Source organism: Phasianus colchicus, chromosome 10 (genome assembly GCF_987193195.1).
Source record: "Phasianus colchicus chromosome 10, bPhaCol1.hap1.1, whole genome shotgun sequence".
NCBI classification, from domain to species: Eukaryota; Metazoa; Chordata; class Aves; order Galliformes; family Phasianidae; genus Phasianus; species Phasianus colchicus.
In genome coordinates, this window is record NC_143445.1 from 5763539 (window position 1) to 5784306 (window position 20768).

Here is a 20768-nt window from a genome sequence, read left to right on the forward strand (position 1 = left end):
AGCAGAATGGAAACACATCTCTGTTTTAAGTTGAGAGCACAACGCTTGTGAAACATCTGGAGGGACTTCTATTCTTGCCCAATTACAACTGAACAGTTCTTCCTTATCTGCAGCAAAAGATTTAAGATCCAGTGCTGATTTTTCAGGAATGCTCTGGACAAGTTTTGTAACCATCCGTATGGGAACTGCTGAATCATGGCCTGAACCTCTGATTGACCACTTGAGGCGAGCAATGAGTCAGCCCTGGGAGCACAGGTGAAGACAACTCTCCTGTGCTACTGGAAGGAGTGGAGCCTGGCCCCACCTCTCCTGGACCCCATGTAAGAGCTGACTGCTGCTGGAGAAGGATCTCTTTTGGAGACTGCTCCCCTTGGAGTCTTCTCAGCAAGCCCAGGACAAGGGTAAGCTTTCCATCCATTCTTCTTTAGTATGATAACCTGTTTAGCTTAACTTTCTTGTATATTTCTTAATTATAACATCTGTATATTCATTGATTGTACACCATCTGACATACAACTTGCCTCCTGCAAGTTCTGTTAAGCATGGAAAAACATCACAAATGAGATACATAACTTATCATCTCTGTTCTGTTGCCTCTTATGAACTGAAACTACTAACACCAACTTACCAGATCCTTGACCATGACTTCAATCTGTTCCTGAGCCACATTCACATCTTCTGTAGGTCCTTCCAAAGTGATTTTATCCTCTCCTTCCGTGAATTCGATGTGAACCTTGAGACAAGGCAATTAATTCATTAAGGATTTTCCAAGACAGATCAATGCCCTTACTCAGGCCTACATAATCTCTGCCATTAATAGATATTTTCATTCCCACAGGACACACACATTATTCCTGAGCTTTCAGAAGACAGTAATGCACAATTTGGCCATTGGCCATCTAGAGCCTATGGCTCACATGCTGTTCTTATTGTTTGCAAGGGCTTCAGAGAAGTTGCTCACCCAACCTTTCTCTTAACACGAACTCACAGTGAGAAAGCCTAGTTGAATTCAGCACTTATAGGTACGTTACCACATCAATTCTCCAACTAGTGCCACCTAAAGCTTCCTCTGAAGGAATAACCAGAAGAATAACTTAGGATGAGTAGTATTAGCAGCAGTGAAAGAGAGGTTCCCTTTAATGTTATTATCTGTGCCTTTTCCTCCTTGGTTTCACTCACTCTAGAACACGCTTCTCTTCTACAAACAATGACCTGGAATAAATCATATTCTACAGAAGGTGTTAAAGCTAACCAGCCCACCATACCTTTGGCATTTGCTGAGTTATTTTGGCCAGGTTTTGTCCTTTCTTTCCAATAATGAAACGATGAAGCCAAGAGGGGGCAGAGACCGAGGAGACGGTAAAACTGTTGGCCTGGAAGACAGAAAATTTAAAAAGCTGTTTGATGGACAAACTGGAAGAAGTTTCCACAAAAATTCAGTTCCAATTTCTATAGTGCATCCTCAGTATTGAGTTCATCTAAGCCGCATTTCTAACAGCCCAACAAAGACCACTCCTCCTCCATTTGTCCATGCTGCTCCTAGTTATACCCTAATGTGACTTTCTAACCCACCTGACCCAGCCCATCTCATCAGTACCTTTGCATAGACTTCAGTCAATGCTTGCCCAAGCTTTTCGGGCTCGCCTCGCAGTATCACCGTCTCCGAGCTACTGTCAGTGGGTGGGATCTCGACAGAGACTCCAGTTTTCTCCAAGATCTCCTGCAGGGAATTCCCCTTGGGGCCGATGACATACTTGTGCTGGGACTTCTTCACTTCCACCGCAATGGTAGTAGTCTTCTTTTTCTGTGGGGGCAGAGGCACGGGGGCATCAATTACAGAGGGGATGGAGAAGGACAAGAGTGGAAGGAAGAGGCAGCAGATGCAGTGAATTTCTGCACCAAGTAAAGAGCAAAGCAAAGCTGAGCATGTTGGTTCTCCAGTACCCCAGCACCTATTGGGGCACTGCCCATAGAAAGCCTTGTGCTCACAGACTCGTAGTTAAAGTACAAAACCAGCATTCCGTGGCAATGGTCCTCCTTCATGGAGGACACACAGCCTTGCACAACAGGGCTCAACACTCAGCTGTCCTCAAGGCAGTGGTGTAACGCAATACATGTAGGTTACTTGTCTATAAGCTGATTAACTATGTTGAAATCCAGACTGGTACAAATACAAACCTAACCATGAGAAAAAACTCCCCAGTAACCCACAGCAAGGATATTCACAATGACGTTGGCTGCGGAAAATAAACTGGAGTGAAATTCACTCTTTAAAAACTTCTATTTACGTAGCAACCTTTTACTGTCAGCTGGTCACCACTGCAGACTTCACACTTCCCTCCTTAGCATCACCTGTGCAAACTAAGGGAGCCCTACTGAGTCCCACAACACAGAAGAACCTCCCTGGCAACATCACCCTAAGTTTCATTCTGCTGAGTAAGGAAATGGTAAGATCAAGGGCTACGTACTGCAAGGACTGCAGAGTCAGAGCTGACATGAGGAAGACGTAAACAGAAAGAAGCGCAAGAAGAGAAGAGGGACTATGAACAGGTTGGGAGGAAGATGGGGATCTTATAGGGACCATACCTTCTCCTCATAGATCTTCTTAACACGAGCAACAGCCTGGGCCAGCTGCTCCTTTTCTCCAGTGAAGACTATCTCCGTCTTGTTGACGCTGGGTGGAGGAATGTTGATGCGTGTCCCCGTGTCCTGCATGAGCTCACTCACCAGCTTGTTGTAAGGGCCAGCAATGAAGGGGTGATACACCTTCTCCACATCCAGCCGCTCCACAGCACGCTTATCCTGGAAGAACAAAACTCTGTGAGAACTGCCCTCTGTTATACAATCTCTGCCAGAGATGGGTACAAGTTCCCAGTGGTGCCCTACTTGACACTCTGGCCCATGTAAATCTCCATTCTCATCTGTCTACAAATCCTACTGTTGCTACTCATGTTTTATGATATTCATCATTCTAACATCTTGCCTTGGTTAAGCTGGCACCTGATTATGGCCAAACATAACGAAATAAACTTCTCTGAATTGAGAAATAGACAAAATGGAGATCAAGAAGTTGAAGAAGCTGGCGTAGGTCCTCACACAGTCTGCACAGTACATGTCTGTACTGTACACAATAGCTACCAAGCATGGCCACCGTAGCTACTAACATCCAGTATTCAGTGGAGAAGTAAAATGGCAAGATCACAGTACTGCAGTACCTGCTCAGCAGAGATGAGCAGGATCTCATGCCGGGCTTTCTCAATCCCTTCTTTAGTGCCGGTGATCTTGATCTGGTTGCTGGGGTCATCCGGGCGGGGGATCTGGATTTTGGTTGCAGTTTTGAGCTCCAGGTCCTGCAGCTTCTCGCCATTCTTTCCAATGACAAAGCGGTGGTGCTCCTTGGGGATGGCAACTGTCGCTGAAGCCTGAAACACAGGAACCAAACAAGTTTAAGAACCTTTGCCTGCACTGGCAGACCCACAGAAGCAGAGCTGGGGAAAGCAAGTTAGATGCTGCTGAGCAGTACCACTAAAGAGGAAACGCAATGCATTCCCAGCATATTCAGCCTAAGTGCTGATACTGTGCCACGGCAGTTAATCTACAGTGCCTATACACGAGGAGACTAAATCCCATCTTTTCCTCAAAACCCTTCTGTTTGTCCAGAAACAGTACTCAGAATTTGCAAAGGCTTTTGGGCACAGATGAGAAGATGCCTCTCTTTCAGCATAACAAACAGATGCAGTACCAGACAGCAACTGAGACGATGGCTCAGGGGTGGAGTTTATCTGAACTCTGACATCTGCTGCTAAGGCTACAGAGAACGAGACACACAGGGTGACTCCTAGGAAACAGAAATTTAATACCAGAAACCTACTCCAGCAGACAGACAGCTATAAGATACTGCTACTCACTGGTTTTCAGTGTAATACATACTGCTGCCAGAACTACCTGCAGAAGACCTGTTGGAAAAAGGGTCCTAAAAGCTTCCCTCAATCTACTTTTAAAGAGATGGTTTGTAACAGGGATTCCTGACTTCCACCCTTCACTCACTGAAGTTTTACTTGCCTGCTACGCTGTCATTACTTCCATGCTCATGACTCCTGTGAATATTTAACTACTAAGAGTAATTAGACACACAACATTCCAACTACATTGGAAAAAATGAAAAAAGATCATTTGATCTTCGACCCTGTGTTCTTATAATGAAGCCAGCCAAGCCTAGGAGCAGCTGGGAATCCAGACACACCTTTGTCTGGGGCCAGAGCAGTAGGAGGTACATTTGGGGAGAGCAGGTCATGTATAGTACAACCTGAACTAATTTTTCAGGTGCACATTATTTAGGGTTTGTCCCTTTCTCTTCCCTCTGGCAGGGTATGACACATGGGCTGAATAGCGCTGAAGCAAACATAATATTAACTACTGTATAACTGCCTTTGACACTGCACATGAATACAAGATCTGGCTGCAATACAGCCTAACAAGTACTACCATCCTGACTATGAACTCAAAAATCTGAAGGTGATGAATCAAAACCTACGGGACTGAAAGAAGCAATTGAAACAACGGAGCTGTGGCTCCTTACTAGTGCAGCTTTAATTACACCACCCAGAACCCTGACCTGAAGCACTAAGCTTTTGGCAGGAGCTCACATTCTCTCATCCCTTCATGAAGACGTAGGTGGAACAGTCCCATTCTCACACACTAGTAGTTTTGTGTGAAGGGTCTGCATCCTCTTCAGGACCAGCACCTCAGCATAAAATTGTTTGCAATCCAAGTGTTCAGAGATTGTAGACTCCACCCTTCTTGCAACACCACGGCCTGTAATTAACTCTGAACCCTATTTTAAGCATCACCTCCATTCCAAATCACCAACAGTGTGCTTTGAAAATATATAGCAAAGCTGAATTAGTCATCTAATAACACCTTCTCAGCTTATAAGCAGACACACACAGGGGTCTCAACACATTTCTAAATGTTGGGGAAGAGCAAGGATGAAGTAAGAAACAGTTAGATGCCCCTACCTGTGTCTGCAGCCGAGCGACAATCTCCTTTCGAGCCTTCATGACTGCTTCCAGCTTGCCAGAGACCATGATAGAAAGGCCCTGGTCCTTTGCGAGAGACAGCTCCAGGTGAGCTCCTGTCTTCTGCATGATGTCAAGGCAGATCTTGGCCTGCTCGCCTTCTCCAAACTGATTCATGTCCTTGTATTTTCTCTCTTCTAGTGGCACATGAAACACCTGCTCAGCCACAGGACAAATAAGACAAAAGGCACAGCAAACAGTGAGTATGTTTTTGATTGCCAGTGCCTCCCTCTGTTCCTGCTGTCTTGACTTTGCTGAAAAACTAAGTTCCCAGGTTTGGATAACCCAATGGACACTTCCACTGTGGACACAGGCTGTGAGTAGTGACAGGGCAAGAGTGCTGCAGCAGCCAGGCTGTCCCATACTGAGAGCCCTCCCAAAGCACGTCAGGCAGGTAGAAGCGCTAATTTAACAGCAGGAGTACTTAAAAATTAGTGCTCACTGCTTGACTTCTGCAATCCCCCCTTCTGGCCTGCTCTACCTATTTCTGCAATAGGGACTGAAAGCATTCTCTGAACAGCTTTCCAACAGTTTTCCTCTCCTCCCAGAGTAGTTCTAGGTCTCAGGTGCAATTTTCCTCATGCCCTGAGAGGCAAAGTGGCTGCCAATCTGACACACAAAGGATTTCATGCTCTGAGGAAAGCTTTGTTTCACCTGTTTTCTGGAAGAAAGAAAAAGGGGAGGAGATAGGGTGCCTGCTCCCACCAACCTGAGTGATGACAGAAGCCTTTATCGGTCGGATCTTGCTCCAGGGACCAGAGGGTTCCTGGGCAGCTTCCAAACATGGTGCTTTCTCAGGGAGCGGAGGGAAGGCTTCCTTGTAGGTTGGAGGATCATTCTCTTCTTCAGAGTTTAAAGCTGTAACTGAAGTGAAGCAAACAGGATAAAGAGATGCTCTCCAGGCAGAGATGCCCCTACTGCAAGCACATTTATACATTAACAAGGGAAAGTAAGTGACTTGTGCACTACTATTAATCCTATTGCAGTTATGCTTGTGGAACAGCCAACTCTGGAGCACAACTGAACTCAGTACAGCAGTCTGCAGTAAATGCCATGACCAACTCGCCTTGCCTGATGCAGAAAGGGAATGTGCAAGTGAATGGTGGCAGAAAACAGCACATTGCTGCAAACTTTGTAAAGAGAAGCTTAATGAGGGGACAACGGGCTGGGCAGAAAGAATGTAAAGGAATGTGGGTTAGAAGGGGCGAGACAAACACACACCTAAGGGAAAGGTAGGGAGAAGTGTTACAGTTAGGGCAGACTCCAGGGAAGGCCTGTATGAGGACATTATGCTCAACTCAGTTGTGTGCTGCACTGTGCCAAGTGGGCCAGCTGGCAGCTGGAGGACGGGTGCAGAAATGCGCCAGTGAGCCAGCCAGTTACACTTATTTTACCCAGCACCTGGCTGAGCAAAGGAAGGAAATGACTGAGTCCAGCACACCGATCCAATGAGGCCTCACTGCAGCCCAGTGCCCCACTCTTGCATGTATCCTGTCTCACAGTCAACAGAATTGCTAGTCAGAGCTGCATGAAGATCTGGGGCTCGCTTCCTCCAGGCTCTGCATGGTGCTGCCATTAGTAGATAGCTAGAGTGTGTGGTGAGCCACCCATACAGGAATGGAGAAGGCAACTTTTGCACACTTGAGGAGAATCAGATGCCTGAAGCGAGCACTGCAATAGCAAGGAGCCCTGTCTACATTTAGAGACACAGCACAGGAACTCAGCTGTTTTCTCACCTTTCACCTGCTGCTGAGTCAGGCCGCTGCGGTGTTCAGCGAAGCTCTCCTGGGTCAAAACTGCCACGGAGCTCATTGTCGACTTCCCACCCACACACAATCCGGGTATGCCACTGGAGAGTGAGAGAGAGGAGGTGGTGGCACTGTTACCAACACCATTTGAGGGGCACAAGAATCACCCCCAGGAGGACAAAGCATGCTAAGCACTCTCAATCAGCATTGTGAAATTGGCTACCAAGAGTGCCAGTCAGCTGCCCAGTTCTCTTACTAGTCCAGATGGGAACTCACAGAACAGTGGACACCAAAAGCAGAGTTCTTCATTAAGAAGGGAGAGGATGCACAACTTAAGAATGTCACTGGAAAGGGGGAGAATGGAAGGTGCTACAAGATACTCTAATTAATTTATCTATTATTAAAGGTGTGCAAAAAGTCTGGACAGTGAGTCCAAGACCATAGTGTAATCCTGGAGAGAAAATGAAAGAGGCCCAGGATTCTGCCTCTTCTTGAAGATGGCTTAGTTAAGTGTCTGAACTCCTGCTGATTTGGGGATACGCTCAGAAAGCCACTCTGATAAGCATGCTTAGCAACACCAAGATCTTTGGCACTCCCAAAATAGGAACTTACCAGCTAAATGGTCAGTAGCCAGAGAGTCCGTCCTGTAAGCTGCCCGTTTGTCAGCCTGCCAGCTTTTGCTTTATAGAAAAAGAAAAGAAAAATATTTATGCGGCTGCTCCAAGACAACAGGAAAATATGACACTCGTGTTACTGTAACTTGCAAGAGAGCACTGCTGCACTGTGTTTCAAACTTGCATCCTATCCAAAATGTTCTCCTACTGAGTCACATCTCACCACACTTTACCTGTCATACTTTACTGGAGCTACAGACAACGCCGCTGCCTGCTGGCCCTCACAGCAGGAAGCCTGGGGAAGCTACCCTTTCATCACACCAGCTGCAGGAGCAGCCATGCAGTACAGGCAAAAATACAGTCAATTAGCACCAAATGTGCAAGGTAGACATGAAATTTCAGGGTTGCAGCGAGAGCATTGACATCTAGTCAGAGGAGACTAACAACCTGAAAATCTGCCAACAACACTGCCATCGCTCACAAGTTAGGAATGTAGTTTAGTGGAGCTTGGGTGAATCAACACAGACGTCCTCACAAACTAAGGCAAACGCTCAGGACTACCCACATGCAGCTGCTGGCCAGTCCACATCTTCGTTTTTTATTGCAATAAGATGATACAACAGGCACTGAACTCTGGCTCCAGGTCTGTCATTCCGAAATAAAAAAAAACCCACAGTGATTTACATGGACTGTTTTGAAGGCATGCTGAAATAAATAGGTTGTTGGTGGGAGCTTTATATCTCCTGCATCTGCAGCACTGATCGGGAATATAAATAAGAAAATAAAAGCCTGAAAAGTACACGCTGTCAGATGTACAGCAGTTCCTCCACACCCCCCAGCTGCACGTGTGTGCTCCTGCAGGGCCTGCAGCCTCCTGAAATCCAGTGCCTCTGAGTGCTTGTGGCACAACAGGTCCCTCTCCTACACAAAGCCTGCGGTGCTGCTTCTAAAAGCGAGCTCCTGCACTTCCCAGGAAACTGATCTTCACCATTTCTGGCCTCCCAGTGTGCCAGAAAAGCCTCCAAAGAACTGAGCCTCTGACGTGGCATCTTGCATCACGCGGATGTGGCGACAGAATAGGTGACAGAGGCAGGAGGAAAGGAGGGCAGCGGTGCACCGGCGTCACAGGGACCTGATCTGTACTTCAGTGAAAGCCACACAGGGAATTTCCACCTGCTTCACCCCACCTGAGCAATGGAGCTAATGTTACAATTAATTCTCCAGCGACCTGCTGCTGCCAGGTGACAGCTCCCAGCCGCGCTGCCCGAAGCACAGCTTCTGCAGCACACAGAGGCTCTGCAGGGCTGGCGTGCAGGAAAGGGAGGCTGGTTGTCTGCTCTGGAAGAAATGCTTGTACTCTGCTCACTGTCCGTGGGTACACTGAGGATCACATCACCAAGCAAACAGAGCTGCCACCACCGCCTTCAGCTCACTGGGTCACTCTGAGGATGCCGCTGCCTCAGGGCAAGGTGCCAGCAGGACCAAGGGCAGGAGCCAGCAGGATCCCAAAGGCCACAAGCAGCTGCGAGGCTCTGGCCAGAGCCTTGCTAATGGCATGGATGCAGTTATAGTTCTCATCTCCTGGGGAAGCATCACCTGGTTCTGCTCCTTAGAGGGGGAGAAGGATGAGAAATCGGTGAAACTACACCAAAATAGCGGCAGCCTAGGAGGCATAACCTCAAAGCATAACCTCAAGGCACAGCTGCTGGTTTCAGTGTGTCCACGCCAGCTGTGGAGATCTTGCAGGCAACACCTCAGAGCAGAGTTAGATATTCAGAGAGAAATCTAAGGGCAGCATTTACCCGCGTGAGTTTCTGCTTTGTCACCCATACGGCAAGCTAAGAACAAATGTTTTCCATCTCCAGTAACCCCAAACATCTGGTATACTGTAGGCCTCAGGGATTCATCTCTGGCCAAAATTGGAGGTGGCCATCAGAATGGTATTTTAAACATAACGTTAGAGGCACTGTGTCTGAAGCCCACACCTCCTCACCATCCCACTGCAGGCTTTGAAACTAAGCTTACAGCCACGTCAGGCCAGCACACAGCTGGCTGGGTCACCGGGTTCCAAACCGCCAGCCTTACGTCTGCCTGCAGCACGGCCACAGCAAGCTTCAGAGTTCGGAGCACGCTTAAATGGGAGAACAAATCATCCCGAGAATAGCTCCTAGCGAGGGCCAGCCCTTACCGTACGGAAATGTTTGTATAAAGGGAAACAAAAGCAAAGTCTCACGCTGCACTGCCAACACAACCAAAGCTAGTGGCCAGAAACAGGCAGCCGGGCGATATTTTACTGAAATATTTGCATTCTGCGTTACGGTGCCTACAACCAGACGCGGCTAAATCTTCGGGCAGCCAACCCAGCCGCCGTCCTCCGCCCGGCTCCACGCACCGCCGGCCCGTCCGAGCCGTCGGCAGCTCGGCGTTACGCGCTTCCTGCCTGCCCCAGGTATGCCGGGCCGCCCAGCCTTGGCTCGCTCCCGGCGGCCAGCTGCTGCGTGGCAGGATGGAGCCCTTCCACCGCTTCCTGCGGCAGCGCGCAACGTGACCGGCGCCTGCTGGCCGCGGCCAGCCTTCAATCCGAGCTCTGTGCGCGTTTTCTCCCCTCCTCGCCCGCTCGCCGCCTCCTCCCCTACCTCGGTTTCCCGTGCTCGCACGGCGCTCGCTTCGTGCCCGGCCGCCCCGCGGCCCGCGCTCCGTTGTTGCGCCCGGAGGGAGGGCGCGCGGCTGCCGTGCCCGTTCCCGGCCGTGCCCCTTCCTCTCCGGCCCGCGGGGCCCCGCGGAGCCTCGGGCCGGGCGCGGCGGGGAGGCGGCGGGCCCGGGCCGGGCGGCGCCGCCAGCGCCACCTCAGCACTGCCGGCACCGGGGGCGGGGCGGCGGCAGGCCGGGCCGCTGTCACCCGGCGCGGTGTCCGCGCCGCTCCGAGCGCCGCTCCGCGGGACCCGAGCGCTCCGCTCCGCCGCCCCCCGGCGCCCCCCGCGCGCTCCTCGCCCCGCTCCCCGCGCCGCCGCCCCCTCCCCCCCCGCTCATCACGCCGGCCGCCAGAGCTTCCCCCGGGAGGACGCGAGACCCCCGGCCCCGCTCCGCCGCCCGCGCCCTCCCGCAGCGCCGCGACTCACTCCGGCCCGCGGCCGCTCGCCCGCCTTGCTGGAGAACCGGGAGCGCTCCTGGGAGAGCGGCGCGAGCCCTCCGGCGGCCCTATATAGGGCGGGCCGCTGCCAATCCCCGCGCCGCACGTCAGCGGGACGTGCCCCTTCCCGGCGGGGCCGCCGAGCGGAGCGGGGCAGCGGCAGCGCGCGGCCAGCACAACGCCGGGCCGAGCCGCAGCTTGTCGGGGATTTCTTCCGGCCGCTTCTCGTACGCCGTTCCGAGAGGAGAGCCCTCCTTTCCTCGCCAGAAACTTCTCTGGAAAGCAACCCAAGCGCGCTCCCCCTGTGCCGCGACTCGATTTCCTGTTTCAGTACGGCCCCACGCTGCTAAAACCGTACACATCAGCGCCCAGTTGTGCTCTGGGTACTCACCCCACACTGCGCGCAACGAAGGACCGCCCCGAAACACCCACGGCCCTCGGCAGAAGTGGGATAAAGAAGTCCTTTGCATCGTTAAAAAGCACAGTAAGAGAGGATTTAGGACACGGGGCGCTCGTGTGCCACAGCACGTTCGGGTTCCCATCCAAAGAGCAGGAGATGCTGCTCTGAAGCCATCGCTACGGCCTGCCTTGCCATCTGCCAACAGCGCACTTTGGAAAACCTTCATTACCTTGAAGTTAAGGATCAAATTATGGAGATCCTTCTGTGTGTCTCATACCTCTACAAAGAGCACACATGAAACAATATCCTAAAAACTGCCTGGCATTGAGTGAGACCGTGCTACACGCATCCCAGTGGCTTTCAGACCAGATTCTCTTTTCTTACTGCAACTTCTAAAGGCACCCGACCCACCTCCTCTTCTCCTCACTCATACACCACGACCAGCCCGAACAGTGCTGCCCTCAGCTGCACCTGGTGCAATCTCACCACCTTCAGAAGGCTGCAAATATCCAATAGGGAAACCGCAGCCCATGTGAGCCCACCAGTAAGCCCAGCTGCAATCAGCGGTGCTGCGACTGGGAAGGGAGGTGGCAGGAAGGCATGCAGCCAGGTGTTGTGTCCCTGGTAACCCAGGTGCTATAAATACGGGGTCCCAGGGGAGCACGGCACCATTTGCCTTTCTCCTGTAAGTGTGCTCTTTATAGAGGGCAGCTCTCCTCTTGCACAAGCAGAAGAGCTGGGCAGATACTGAAGCAAGGTGATTAACCTCTCAGGCCAAAAAGCGTGTTCAAAAGACAAATTTATTTCCTGGGCGTTCTGACAACAAAGTTATGCAATCCTCAGCTAGCAAACAACTACACACTGCCCTTCTGAGGCTGCTCTACACAAAGGGAGCAAGCAAAGTGCATAAGAACAGGAGCAACTTACTGGTGGCAATGGAGTTCTAACATGAACAAGTAACTTCAAGCTGTGTGAATGCAGGGAGAGAAAAAGACACAAGTTCAGGGCAAAGCAGGCACTGGAATACTGCGAAGGCACCAGACCCAGTGGTTATCATTGACCAGTCCAGAGGCTGAGCCCCACTCCTGGTCCTGCTGCCAGTTTACTGCACTGACTGGTGGGATTCTCTCAGCAGCCCTTGCTGCGTGCACACAAAGTCTGATTTGAACTGTGGACTTGGTATTCCATGGCAGGTTGTTTGGATGCCAGGTGCTATCACAAAGCAAATGCCATTTCAGAGATGAGGGAGAAAGTCAATGGACAGCTGAATAAAATCAATCCAACGGCAAAGCAAAGGTCAGGGGCAGTCCTCCCACTTGCTCTGGGAGAGAAGTCTGGTAATTTCAAAGAAACAACACCTGCACCAGTCAAGCAAGCTTCCTACCCGCACTTCAGAGATGACTATAGGCAAAGTGAAGAACTGGAAAGTTTGAAGTAGAGGCAGAGGTCAGGTCTTCTGCCTGGGAGACCCACACAGACGAAGCAGAATGGAGCATCAGCCTGTGCTGCTTTGCAGTAACAAAACTTGCCTCAAGAATGGGAAGAGAATCAGAAAATGACTTCCCTGGTGCACAGGAGAGAGATGGCAGAAATGCAGGGCAGCCAACCCCGGGCCAAAGGGGCCCTGCTGGTCACACTGGGTGCTCAGGGGTTTGTTCCATCACCTCCTGAAACCTCCAAAGCTGCACCAAGCTCCTGGGTGAGCCTTTCCATGCCTGACTCTGCCAGTAGTAAAAAAGGTTTCTTGTTTTCTGGCAACCTATCATCCCAATTTTGGCAGTTTAGGCTGATCTGAACGTGCTTTTTCATTTAAATAATTACCACACTGTGTGCTCGACTTACACAGGTGCCTTTGGAGCAATGCTGCAGCACTATCTGTTCTGCCTGCACTAAAAAAAAAAATAATAAATAAATCTTCTGCCAATAATTACCCGGAGCCACCTCCCAAAGCCTGTTTGGACACTTGTGGTTAAATATCACGGTTAGCCAAGACGTGGGGATTGCAGAGATCCTGCAGAACAAAGCAGGCACTATTTCCTTCCTATTCTTCAAAAGGAAACTTTTACTTTACTCTGCTTTGGCCACTGGGCTGGAGCTCTTTTGTTTACCTTCTCAGTGTCCCTGCTCTCTTTCCCTTGGCAATCACAATACAAAGTGAACACGTGGCAACTTCTCCCCCAGCCCCCCCAAAGAAATATTGCCAGCAGCTCTCATATCACACAGCGTGGAAGGGCAAGGGACTTGCAACGCCTGAGCTTGCCCTTTTTTTGCATTACCTGCCACAGATCATTCAAAGCCCCCCAGCTTAAATATGCTGCTGTGCTCTCCCACACACTCCTACAGGTCTGTTTGGCTGCTCTTTCGCAGGCCAGAACATGAGGACCCACTTAAAGCAGCTTATAAATACAACAGCCACTTCTTTTCACTTAATTAGGTAAGGAGACAAAGCAAATGGAACAAAACAGTCAGAAAAACAGCAAACTAAATAAGATGTAATTTTATTTATTTTTATCTCTTGCTCAGCTCCTTCGATTCCTGATATCACACAGAAAAAGTTAAGCAAGATTCGTGGCCCCTCAAAGGATTCTGAAGATTCCTCAGTTACCAATGTTTATTGGATAACGAAGACTAAAGGGAATGCTGAAGCTCCATTTTTATAAACTTTCTATGTGCTCTGGTATGCTCTGCTCCCCACATCACATAACTCCACAAGACACTCCTACTTTGTAGATGTTTCTTTCCTTCTGTCCTCGGGTTACAATAAATAGTCTGAAAACGCAGCCCATAAAAGCTAGCATCATTGTGACAAGCAAAAACCTCAAAGAGCTCATAAAAATCAAACAAACTTGCAGAGAAGCCAGTTATTTGTTTGCAGGAGGAGGAATAGTTCAGAATTACCAAAAAAGAAATCCCCGGCTTGGCAGCAATTGCTATGAAAAGGCAATAAAGTAAATACCTGACTCTAACCACCACTTCCAAAGGCCACCATAGGACCCCAGCTATTTAAGCACAACTTCCCTTTGTCCTATTCATAGCACACGCAACAGGGGCTCAACATATCCACAGGCAAGCACTAATTCCTAATCTCTACTAGGCCAAGCAAAAGGCTCTTGGTGTGTTAGAGAGAATTACATCATGGTGATCTAAACTGACAGTGAAAAAACCAGACAGTCTTCCCTTCCAAATCTGCAGGGCCACTCTAAGCCTGCCATGAAAGAAGAGACAGCGGCAGCTCTGAGTAAAGCCTGTTCCACTAATTGTTGCAAATATTATTTTACACTTAATATGTCTTTTGATAACCCACCCTATTCTTCTATGGGCTTAGGCTGGAAGGATGTGTGTGCTGCTTTAGGTACAATCTTTTTTGCTTTAATACTTCACGCTGTCAGGCCCTCCACCCACACGTTGCTATTGCATCTCTTGGATGAGCAAAGCACTGCAAGTCTGCAAATAAAATAGAGCATTTAAAACGTCTTCAATTTCCAGGAACTTCCAAACTTCTCTAACTGCTTGTTTGCTCCCGTTTTTTAACCACAACTCTGCCACAAACAGAGCTATCCATTCAATATTTTCATTTCTTGAAGCTATTTATAAGAGCAGGTCTGGAACATTATAAAAGTTTCCACAGTGCTACTTAATGAGCTCCCCTTTTAAGCAGCAGTCACGTATTTACAAACTAGCTGTTCCAGAGATCTCAAGGGTCCCCATCACACCAGGCATTGAGTCCCAGCAGGCTGCAGGAAGCACTAAGGTATTCATTTTGAGAACACAAGCACATACAACATGCCAACCATAACACACCCCATGCCTCCTCTCACCCTGCCTGCTCTCTGACTTGTTCTCCTCGGCTCTCCTTGCAACTCCTCCGACACAGCTTTTCGATTCCCTTATCACCTGAATGGAGATAACAGCAAATTTGCTTTCTGCTGTGCAATGGAAACAGCTGAGGCCCGGCTGGCACTGAGGGAGGGCAGGGGAGGACAACCACCCAGCCCACGCAGCCCCCAGCACCTGCTGGGGACACACAGAGCCCACTGCCCACCAGGGCTGTAGATAGGTCATTCCAGTACTCCTAGTCTCTCACTGGGGCTTTTCTCTGGCTTTCCCTGTGCATTCCAGAGGGGCATCTTCCTTGCAGTGCTGTCCCCCATTCTCTTCCTTTTTCCTGCTCCAGCCTGTGTATCCATCCTACATACTTGCTCCCATCCCATGGCCTGGCCTAGGCTGTGTTTGTTACCACCTTTGGCAAACATCCTGTCCTGCCCTATTCACAGAACCAGAAATGCAGGGACAGACAGAATTCCAGTCCCAGCAGCAACAGGAAAGAGAGCCAGCACATGGTGACATAAAGCAGAGCAGACTGAGGTGTTACACACTCCTCTGAAAGAGGCCTTTGAGGATTTTTCAGATAAACCACCACAAAATATTTGAAAAAGCAGCCAACCAAACCCAGCTGCTATAAGGTAAGGGACAGAGGAGTGATGCCCCTGCAACAGACCAGCGGCCTAAATGAAGCCTAACATCTGAATGATGCAAGGTTTTCATCCAGTCCCTGATGAAAAATATGCCAGAGGTTGGCTGTACAGAAGCTAGACACATCTGCTTCGTACGTACAAGATAAGGATACCAGTGGCCTTCCTTTAAAACCTGAGTCCTGATAGGTAACCTTATCACCTGGTCTGTGCATGGGTCAGACGACTCTTCTCTGGCAGCTCACAAACAAGCAATTGTCTGCTGAACACAGGAGGCCTTGCGACCTGCAGGCTGAACAGCAATGACCAGAACACTGCCAGGTTCTAAGCCTTCACTCCTTGAAATCCAGCTAGCTGCTGGGATGTTGGATCATTAAGTACACAGCTACAGCCCACCAGTATCAATTGCTATACTATCAGCACTTATTTCCAAGAAATTTCAATCATATTTCTTGTGCAGACAAAACTGCATGCTGTACATATGAATTATAGGCACGGATGCTTTGCTACCAGAATCACCCAGATTTATGACAGATGTACATATGTAAAGCACTCAAGGAGCTCTGTTTGGTTACTTACCACCTCTCCACTCCCCCCATTAACAGCAGTTCCATCCCCAAACATTTCCCAAGCGGATCTTTTCCCCGGGTGCAAAGTCTTTAGAAAAGACAGCAAAACCATTTACAGAAAACAGTTCCAGACACCGTGCTGCTGAGTGTAAGGGAATCTGGTACTACTTCCATTTTGCGTCAACAAATAAACCCGTTTTACTTTACAATTAAATTAAACAGCCTCGAAGGGAGGGTGCACGAATATTACTGTGCTATTCGATCTGCTCAAAGGCAAAACTTTTCCTGTGAATCATCATTTCTTGGTATCTTGCAGCCAATGAACCAATCCCTTCCCTCCTTCCAGTGCCATTTTTCCACTGAAGTTAAACTCATTACAATTTCCTCCAACCGTTCTCTTTTGTGGTTTATCTTCTCTCTCGGGTTTCTCCCAGTTTCTCCTGCCAGCTGCTGCACAAGCACTCTCTCATACCTCTATAGCTGGACGTGGCTCCTCACCCCAGCCCCTACCACTCGCAGGGCCACAGCCAGTCCCCAGCAGCCAGTCCCCAGCAGCAGGTCTGATGACACATTCTTCTTTCCTCTGCCTCCCTTCATCTAAACACCACTACCACTTCACATGACTTAAAGCAGCAGGAAGAAATCCAGCTGGTTTTCTCATAGACAAAGGCATACCTAAGTGCACAGCCCCTGCCTCCTGTGCAAAGCAACTTGCCTAACCCCTTCCAAAAGGCACAAAGCAGATTTGGTACACAAAGACTAAACCAGATGTTTTTAGTCAGCTGAAGTGAAGAAATCAGCACTGAGTGCCATAAATGTATCAGAGTTATTTACACGCTGATATACCTATACAAATACATCTACATAATACATTATTTGCAAAATACTTGTAAGAATCAGCCAACTCAAATCATAAGTGAGAAGAGAGAAGAGTCACCCACCAGCAGGTTAGAAGAAAAGGATGTGTATAATACGTCAGTTGTTAGAAAGAACATTCCTGTTTCTAGAGGCTGCTGGGTCAGAACCAGTCTGCATGGACAAGCACCAAAGATCACCTAAACTGAGGGAAAAAATCCTTCAGCTTTAACATACCTAAGTTTCTTATGAGACAGAATAAACCCAGAACTCTTATTGCTACTTCTCCATGTTATAATTAAAATCTTAAACACATACATCTTCCAGCAAGCTGGAGTCTTCTAAACAGACAAAATTTTCTAAATAAAGCAGCTTTTTTCCCTGCTTTGGCCAGAACTTCTCCTCATTTATTGATACCTCTCTCTTCAACCTGACTCCCTTTATAATGTGAGATTCTCTTCCACTGAAGTCACACCATGAGAGCTTCGAGGCAATGTTACCTCACGGAAAGAAGACTGGGGGGTGGCAGTGGGAAAAGGTCATTAAAATTATGAAGTATGCAGGATTCTTCCTTTTAAAATGGCAGTGTAACTCATGAGATTTTAACAGCAGAATTTTAGGATGTAAACAGTCCTTTTAAAGTTAAAAAGACAGCTAAATAAAGCCACAAGCTGAATTCCATCAAGTCTAAGACCAACCCAGGACAAGCCCGTAACCCAAAGTTAGTCTTCTCAAAGTAAGAATTTCTAAAATGAAAAGGGCTCTTGAAACAAAATCTGAAGCTGGAACATTACACCCTTGCCTTAACTACCAGCCTAGCACGAGTCTCAAGGCCTGGAAAATGGCTCCAGGTGCCTCCCCAGCTCCTCCACAATCCCACCCAATGGACACTGCCTTCCACATGGACTCTCACTGCCCACAATAAATATCACAGTAGCACGGGTTCTGCTGGAATAGCTTCTAGACTAAAACCTCACCAGCAAAACAAGAAGCCACCACCTAACACCACCACGCTGCACAAAACAACCTAACCCTTTCTTCTTTCAAGGTGAGGGTAATTAAAAAGAGGACCTAATGCTGCAGCTGGGTTTTTCTTTCCTATCTTCTTATCTGTTTTGGTATTTTCATACCATTAACACCTCCTTTGTTCTTGCATATGCCCATTGCAAAAGTTTTACAGGCTCTTGGCTTCTCAGTAACTCGCTCTTAGACAAGTCAGACTTGTTACATCCTGGGTGAACATGCCTTTCTCAGCCCACTTTAAAACCCCTGTTGCAACTTCTTCTGGTGGTGCATGTCTTCACCAACACTGTAACAGCATTTCCGTGAGGGCAACGCTCCACAGTGTGGTCTGTTCTCGTGCAGGGTCCATAGGGTGCTCAAAGGCACTTCTCCTGGTGCTGCCTTGCCAGATTACCTCATTTGCCTAATCCTTCTATGAGACTAATAGATAACTTCTGATTGCATCTGTACCAGTTTGACATGCTTCTGGGTTCAAAAGAGTTCATTTTGGGAAAGGCAGTATCAGCTGGAATGCTGTCACAGGTACAGCATCACAATTTATCTTGTAAAAGCCTTGAGACAGCTCCCACACAACAACAGCCATGAAGCCAATGGTTACAGCTCTCTCCTGTCAGACCACACTGTAAAAGAGACCAGCTGTTTGTCTGCCCTTGTCCCACCAAAAATAAGCTGCTCATTACCATTATCCTACATAAACTCATTCAAATACTCGTTCAAATTGAGAGGAAGTCTCTTTTCCCTCACCACCTCCTCCAACAGCCCATTCTAGAGAAGACCAATGAAAAAAATAGAGAACGCAACCTTTGACATATAAGAAGTAGCATCATTATATTTTCATCACTTGAGGCAGAACTGGAGCTGGGGAAGAAGGCAGAGAGAAATCAGCTTAACTTGCAACAAATGAGGAAGGCATGTCCCTCTGTCAGGAGCCAAACGCCACAGTTCATTTATGCAAAAGAAACATGGAGAAATCTTCCTTAACCACTTCTTAGAAAACGTTCAGTAAAGTGCCTTCTGAGAATGACTAGGATTACTGAATGTTTCTGCAACAGCAAAGCTCAGACAAGGCCCCTCCCTTTACAGAGGTCTCCAGATGTTGTTACCTCTGTGTCTACCAAGAGCTGTTCCTGTACCTGTAATTTGGCTCTGAGAAAAACCATACAACTCTGAGTTGTTTTGGAAAGAAAAGGCTTTTCTGTACCTTGAGTAAGTGGGTGGCCCTGCCCATAGTATGGTCCACACTGCATGAGAATCCATTACAAACAGGAAGACTGTTGCCTCTAATAATTTAAATCTGAACAAAGGACTAGAGATGCAAGGCTTTGACAACTGTGGACTGTTTCCTTTCCTGTTCTTCTCCTAATGTAGAGGTCCAAGGGAATGAGTTAGCAGACATGGTAGTGATGGGCTGACAGTTAGACTTGGTCTTTTCCAACCTTAATGATTCTGTGCTATGTATATGCTTGTACTAGAGGGAGAAATATTCAGTTCACCTATGAACCATGCCTGGACCACAAGTTTGCACCCTGGATTGGAAAAAAAAAGCAATTATATTACCTGTGAATTGTGGCTTTGTTGTTTTTAAACTGACACAATCTTTGCAGCACTCAGCAACAGCACGGGAAATGGAGACTCAAGTATATTTGGCTATGGCTTCACTCACCTTACTAAAAAGAAAACATACACTGAAGCAATACAGCACATAACAGCATGCAGATTTTTATCTCTCATTACACAACAGCACAGCAAAAGAAACAATTCCCTTAAAATCCATGTGACCAGCTCCAACTTTCACTTCCCAGCCACAGAGGTGCGTGCAGGTGCTAAAGGAGAGCTGTAAGCTCAGGGAATTGCTCATTCCTCCAGCCCTGAGCAAGGAGATGCCACTACCAACACAACACACTGCCTCCTCCTGCTGCTGGGGAAGGCCGTGTGGGACGAGCCGTTACCAAGAGATGAACCATCTCAGTGCTGGCCAAGCTGGGTCCAAGGACCGTGAACTCACTGCACTTAGCCCTCCCTGCTCCACATCAGCCTGCCATAAAGCCATCCTACGGGAAGGCAGAGCAGCTCAGGCTTATCCTCCAGCACATTACAGGGCTTGGCTCCGCGAGGCACAAACATGACGTCTGCGATACAGCCTCGCGCTTTGACCACACCACGGTGCAAGAGTCCTTTAGGACTCCTACAGGCACACCGAGGTGCCGGACAGGAAGGAGCCCCACACAGCGCTGAGAAAGCGACCACACCCGCGTGCCACACGCTGGAAACCGCCAGGGAGCACCTGGGCCCCGAGGACGGCCGCAGCACGGAGAGAAGCGGCCATGACTCATGCTTTTGTCCGCCCCACCGGAGCGCGGCGGGGGTGGCCGCTAACAGGGAGGGAGCGGCCCCTCGGTGCAGCCCCGTCTCGATGGTTCGCGGGGGGCGGCCGACGGCACGTGGCGCACCCCCGCCAATGGGAGCGGCCGAGACCATAGAGCGGAGCGGGGCGCTGGCTAGACGTTCCCCCCTCGGCGCCCGTCTCTCTGCTGCCGCCATCTTGTCGGAGGCGCAGAGGCCGCCCGGCCGCAGAGCCGGGCCCCGCCGTCTCCCCCCGCTCAGCCGCGGCACCTCCACATCCCCACTTCCCTCCCGCTCGGCAGATACCACCGGGCGCCGGCGATGGCTTTACCTCTAGTAGGCCCGCAGCGAAGCCTATGCTGGGTACGAGGCCGAAAGGCCGGCCGCCATCTTGGTGAAGAAGAGGGACTCGCGTGACCTACCCGCACAACGCCGGTCCCTCCCCCACGTACCCTTGCCCGCCGGGTTGCTAAGGGAACCGAGCGGGCGCATGCGCGCTGGCCCTAAGCGCGGCACCTCCCCGTGGGTTGGGCCTG

The 20768-nt window shown here is 49.3% G+C and overlaps 1 protein-coding gene across 3 annotated transcripts in view; it reads right to left on the bottom strand.

The window, feature by feature from the left end:
• HDLBP (high density lipoprotein binding protein) overlaps positions 1-20711 on the bottom strand; it is a 35404-nt gene extending 14693 nt beyond the window's left edge. The window contains exons 1-10 of one of the 3 annotated variants that reach the window (XM_031596476.2): positions 20564-20711; positions 7439-7506; positions 6815-6927; positions 5788-5942; positions 5019-5234; positions 3216-3422; positions 2587-2802; positions 1598-1804; positions 1266-1373; positions 629-733 (exon numbers count right to left, since the gene is read on the bottom strand). In XM_031596476.2, coding sequence (XP_031452336.1) covers positions 629-733; positions 1266-1373; positions 1598-1804; positions 2587-2802; positions 3216-3422; positions 5019-5234; positions 5788-5942; positions 6815-6890 — 1290 coding nt within the window. In that variant the 5' untranslated portion in view covers positions 6891-6927; positions 7439-7506; positions 20564-20711. Of the gene's footprint in view, positions 1-628; positions 734-1265; positions 1374-1597; positions 1805-2586; positions 2803-3215; positions 3423-5018; positions 5235-5787; positions 5943-6814; positions 6928-7438; positions 7507-10076; positions 10096-10559; positions 10716-20563 lie in introns of those variants that run through there. The other 2 variants (XM_031596477.2, XM_031596479.2) reach the window with 2 other exon arrangements.
• Positions 20712-20768: the final 57 nt, after the last annotated feature.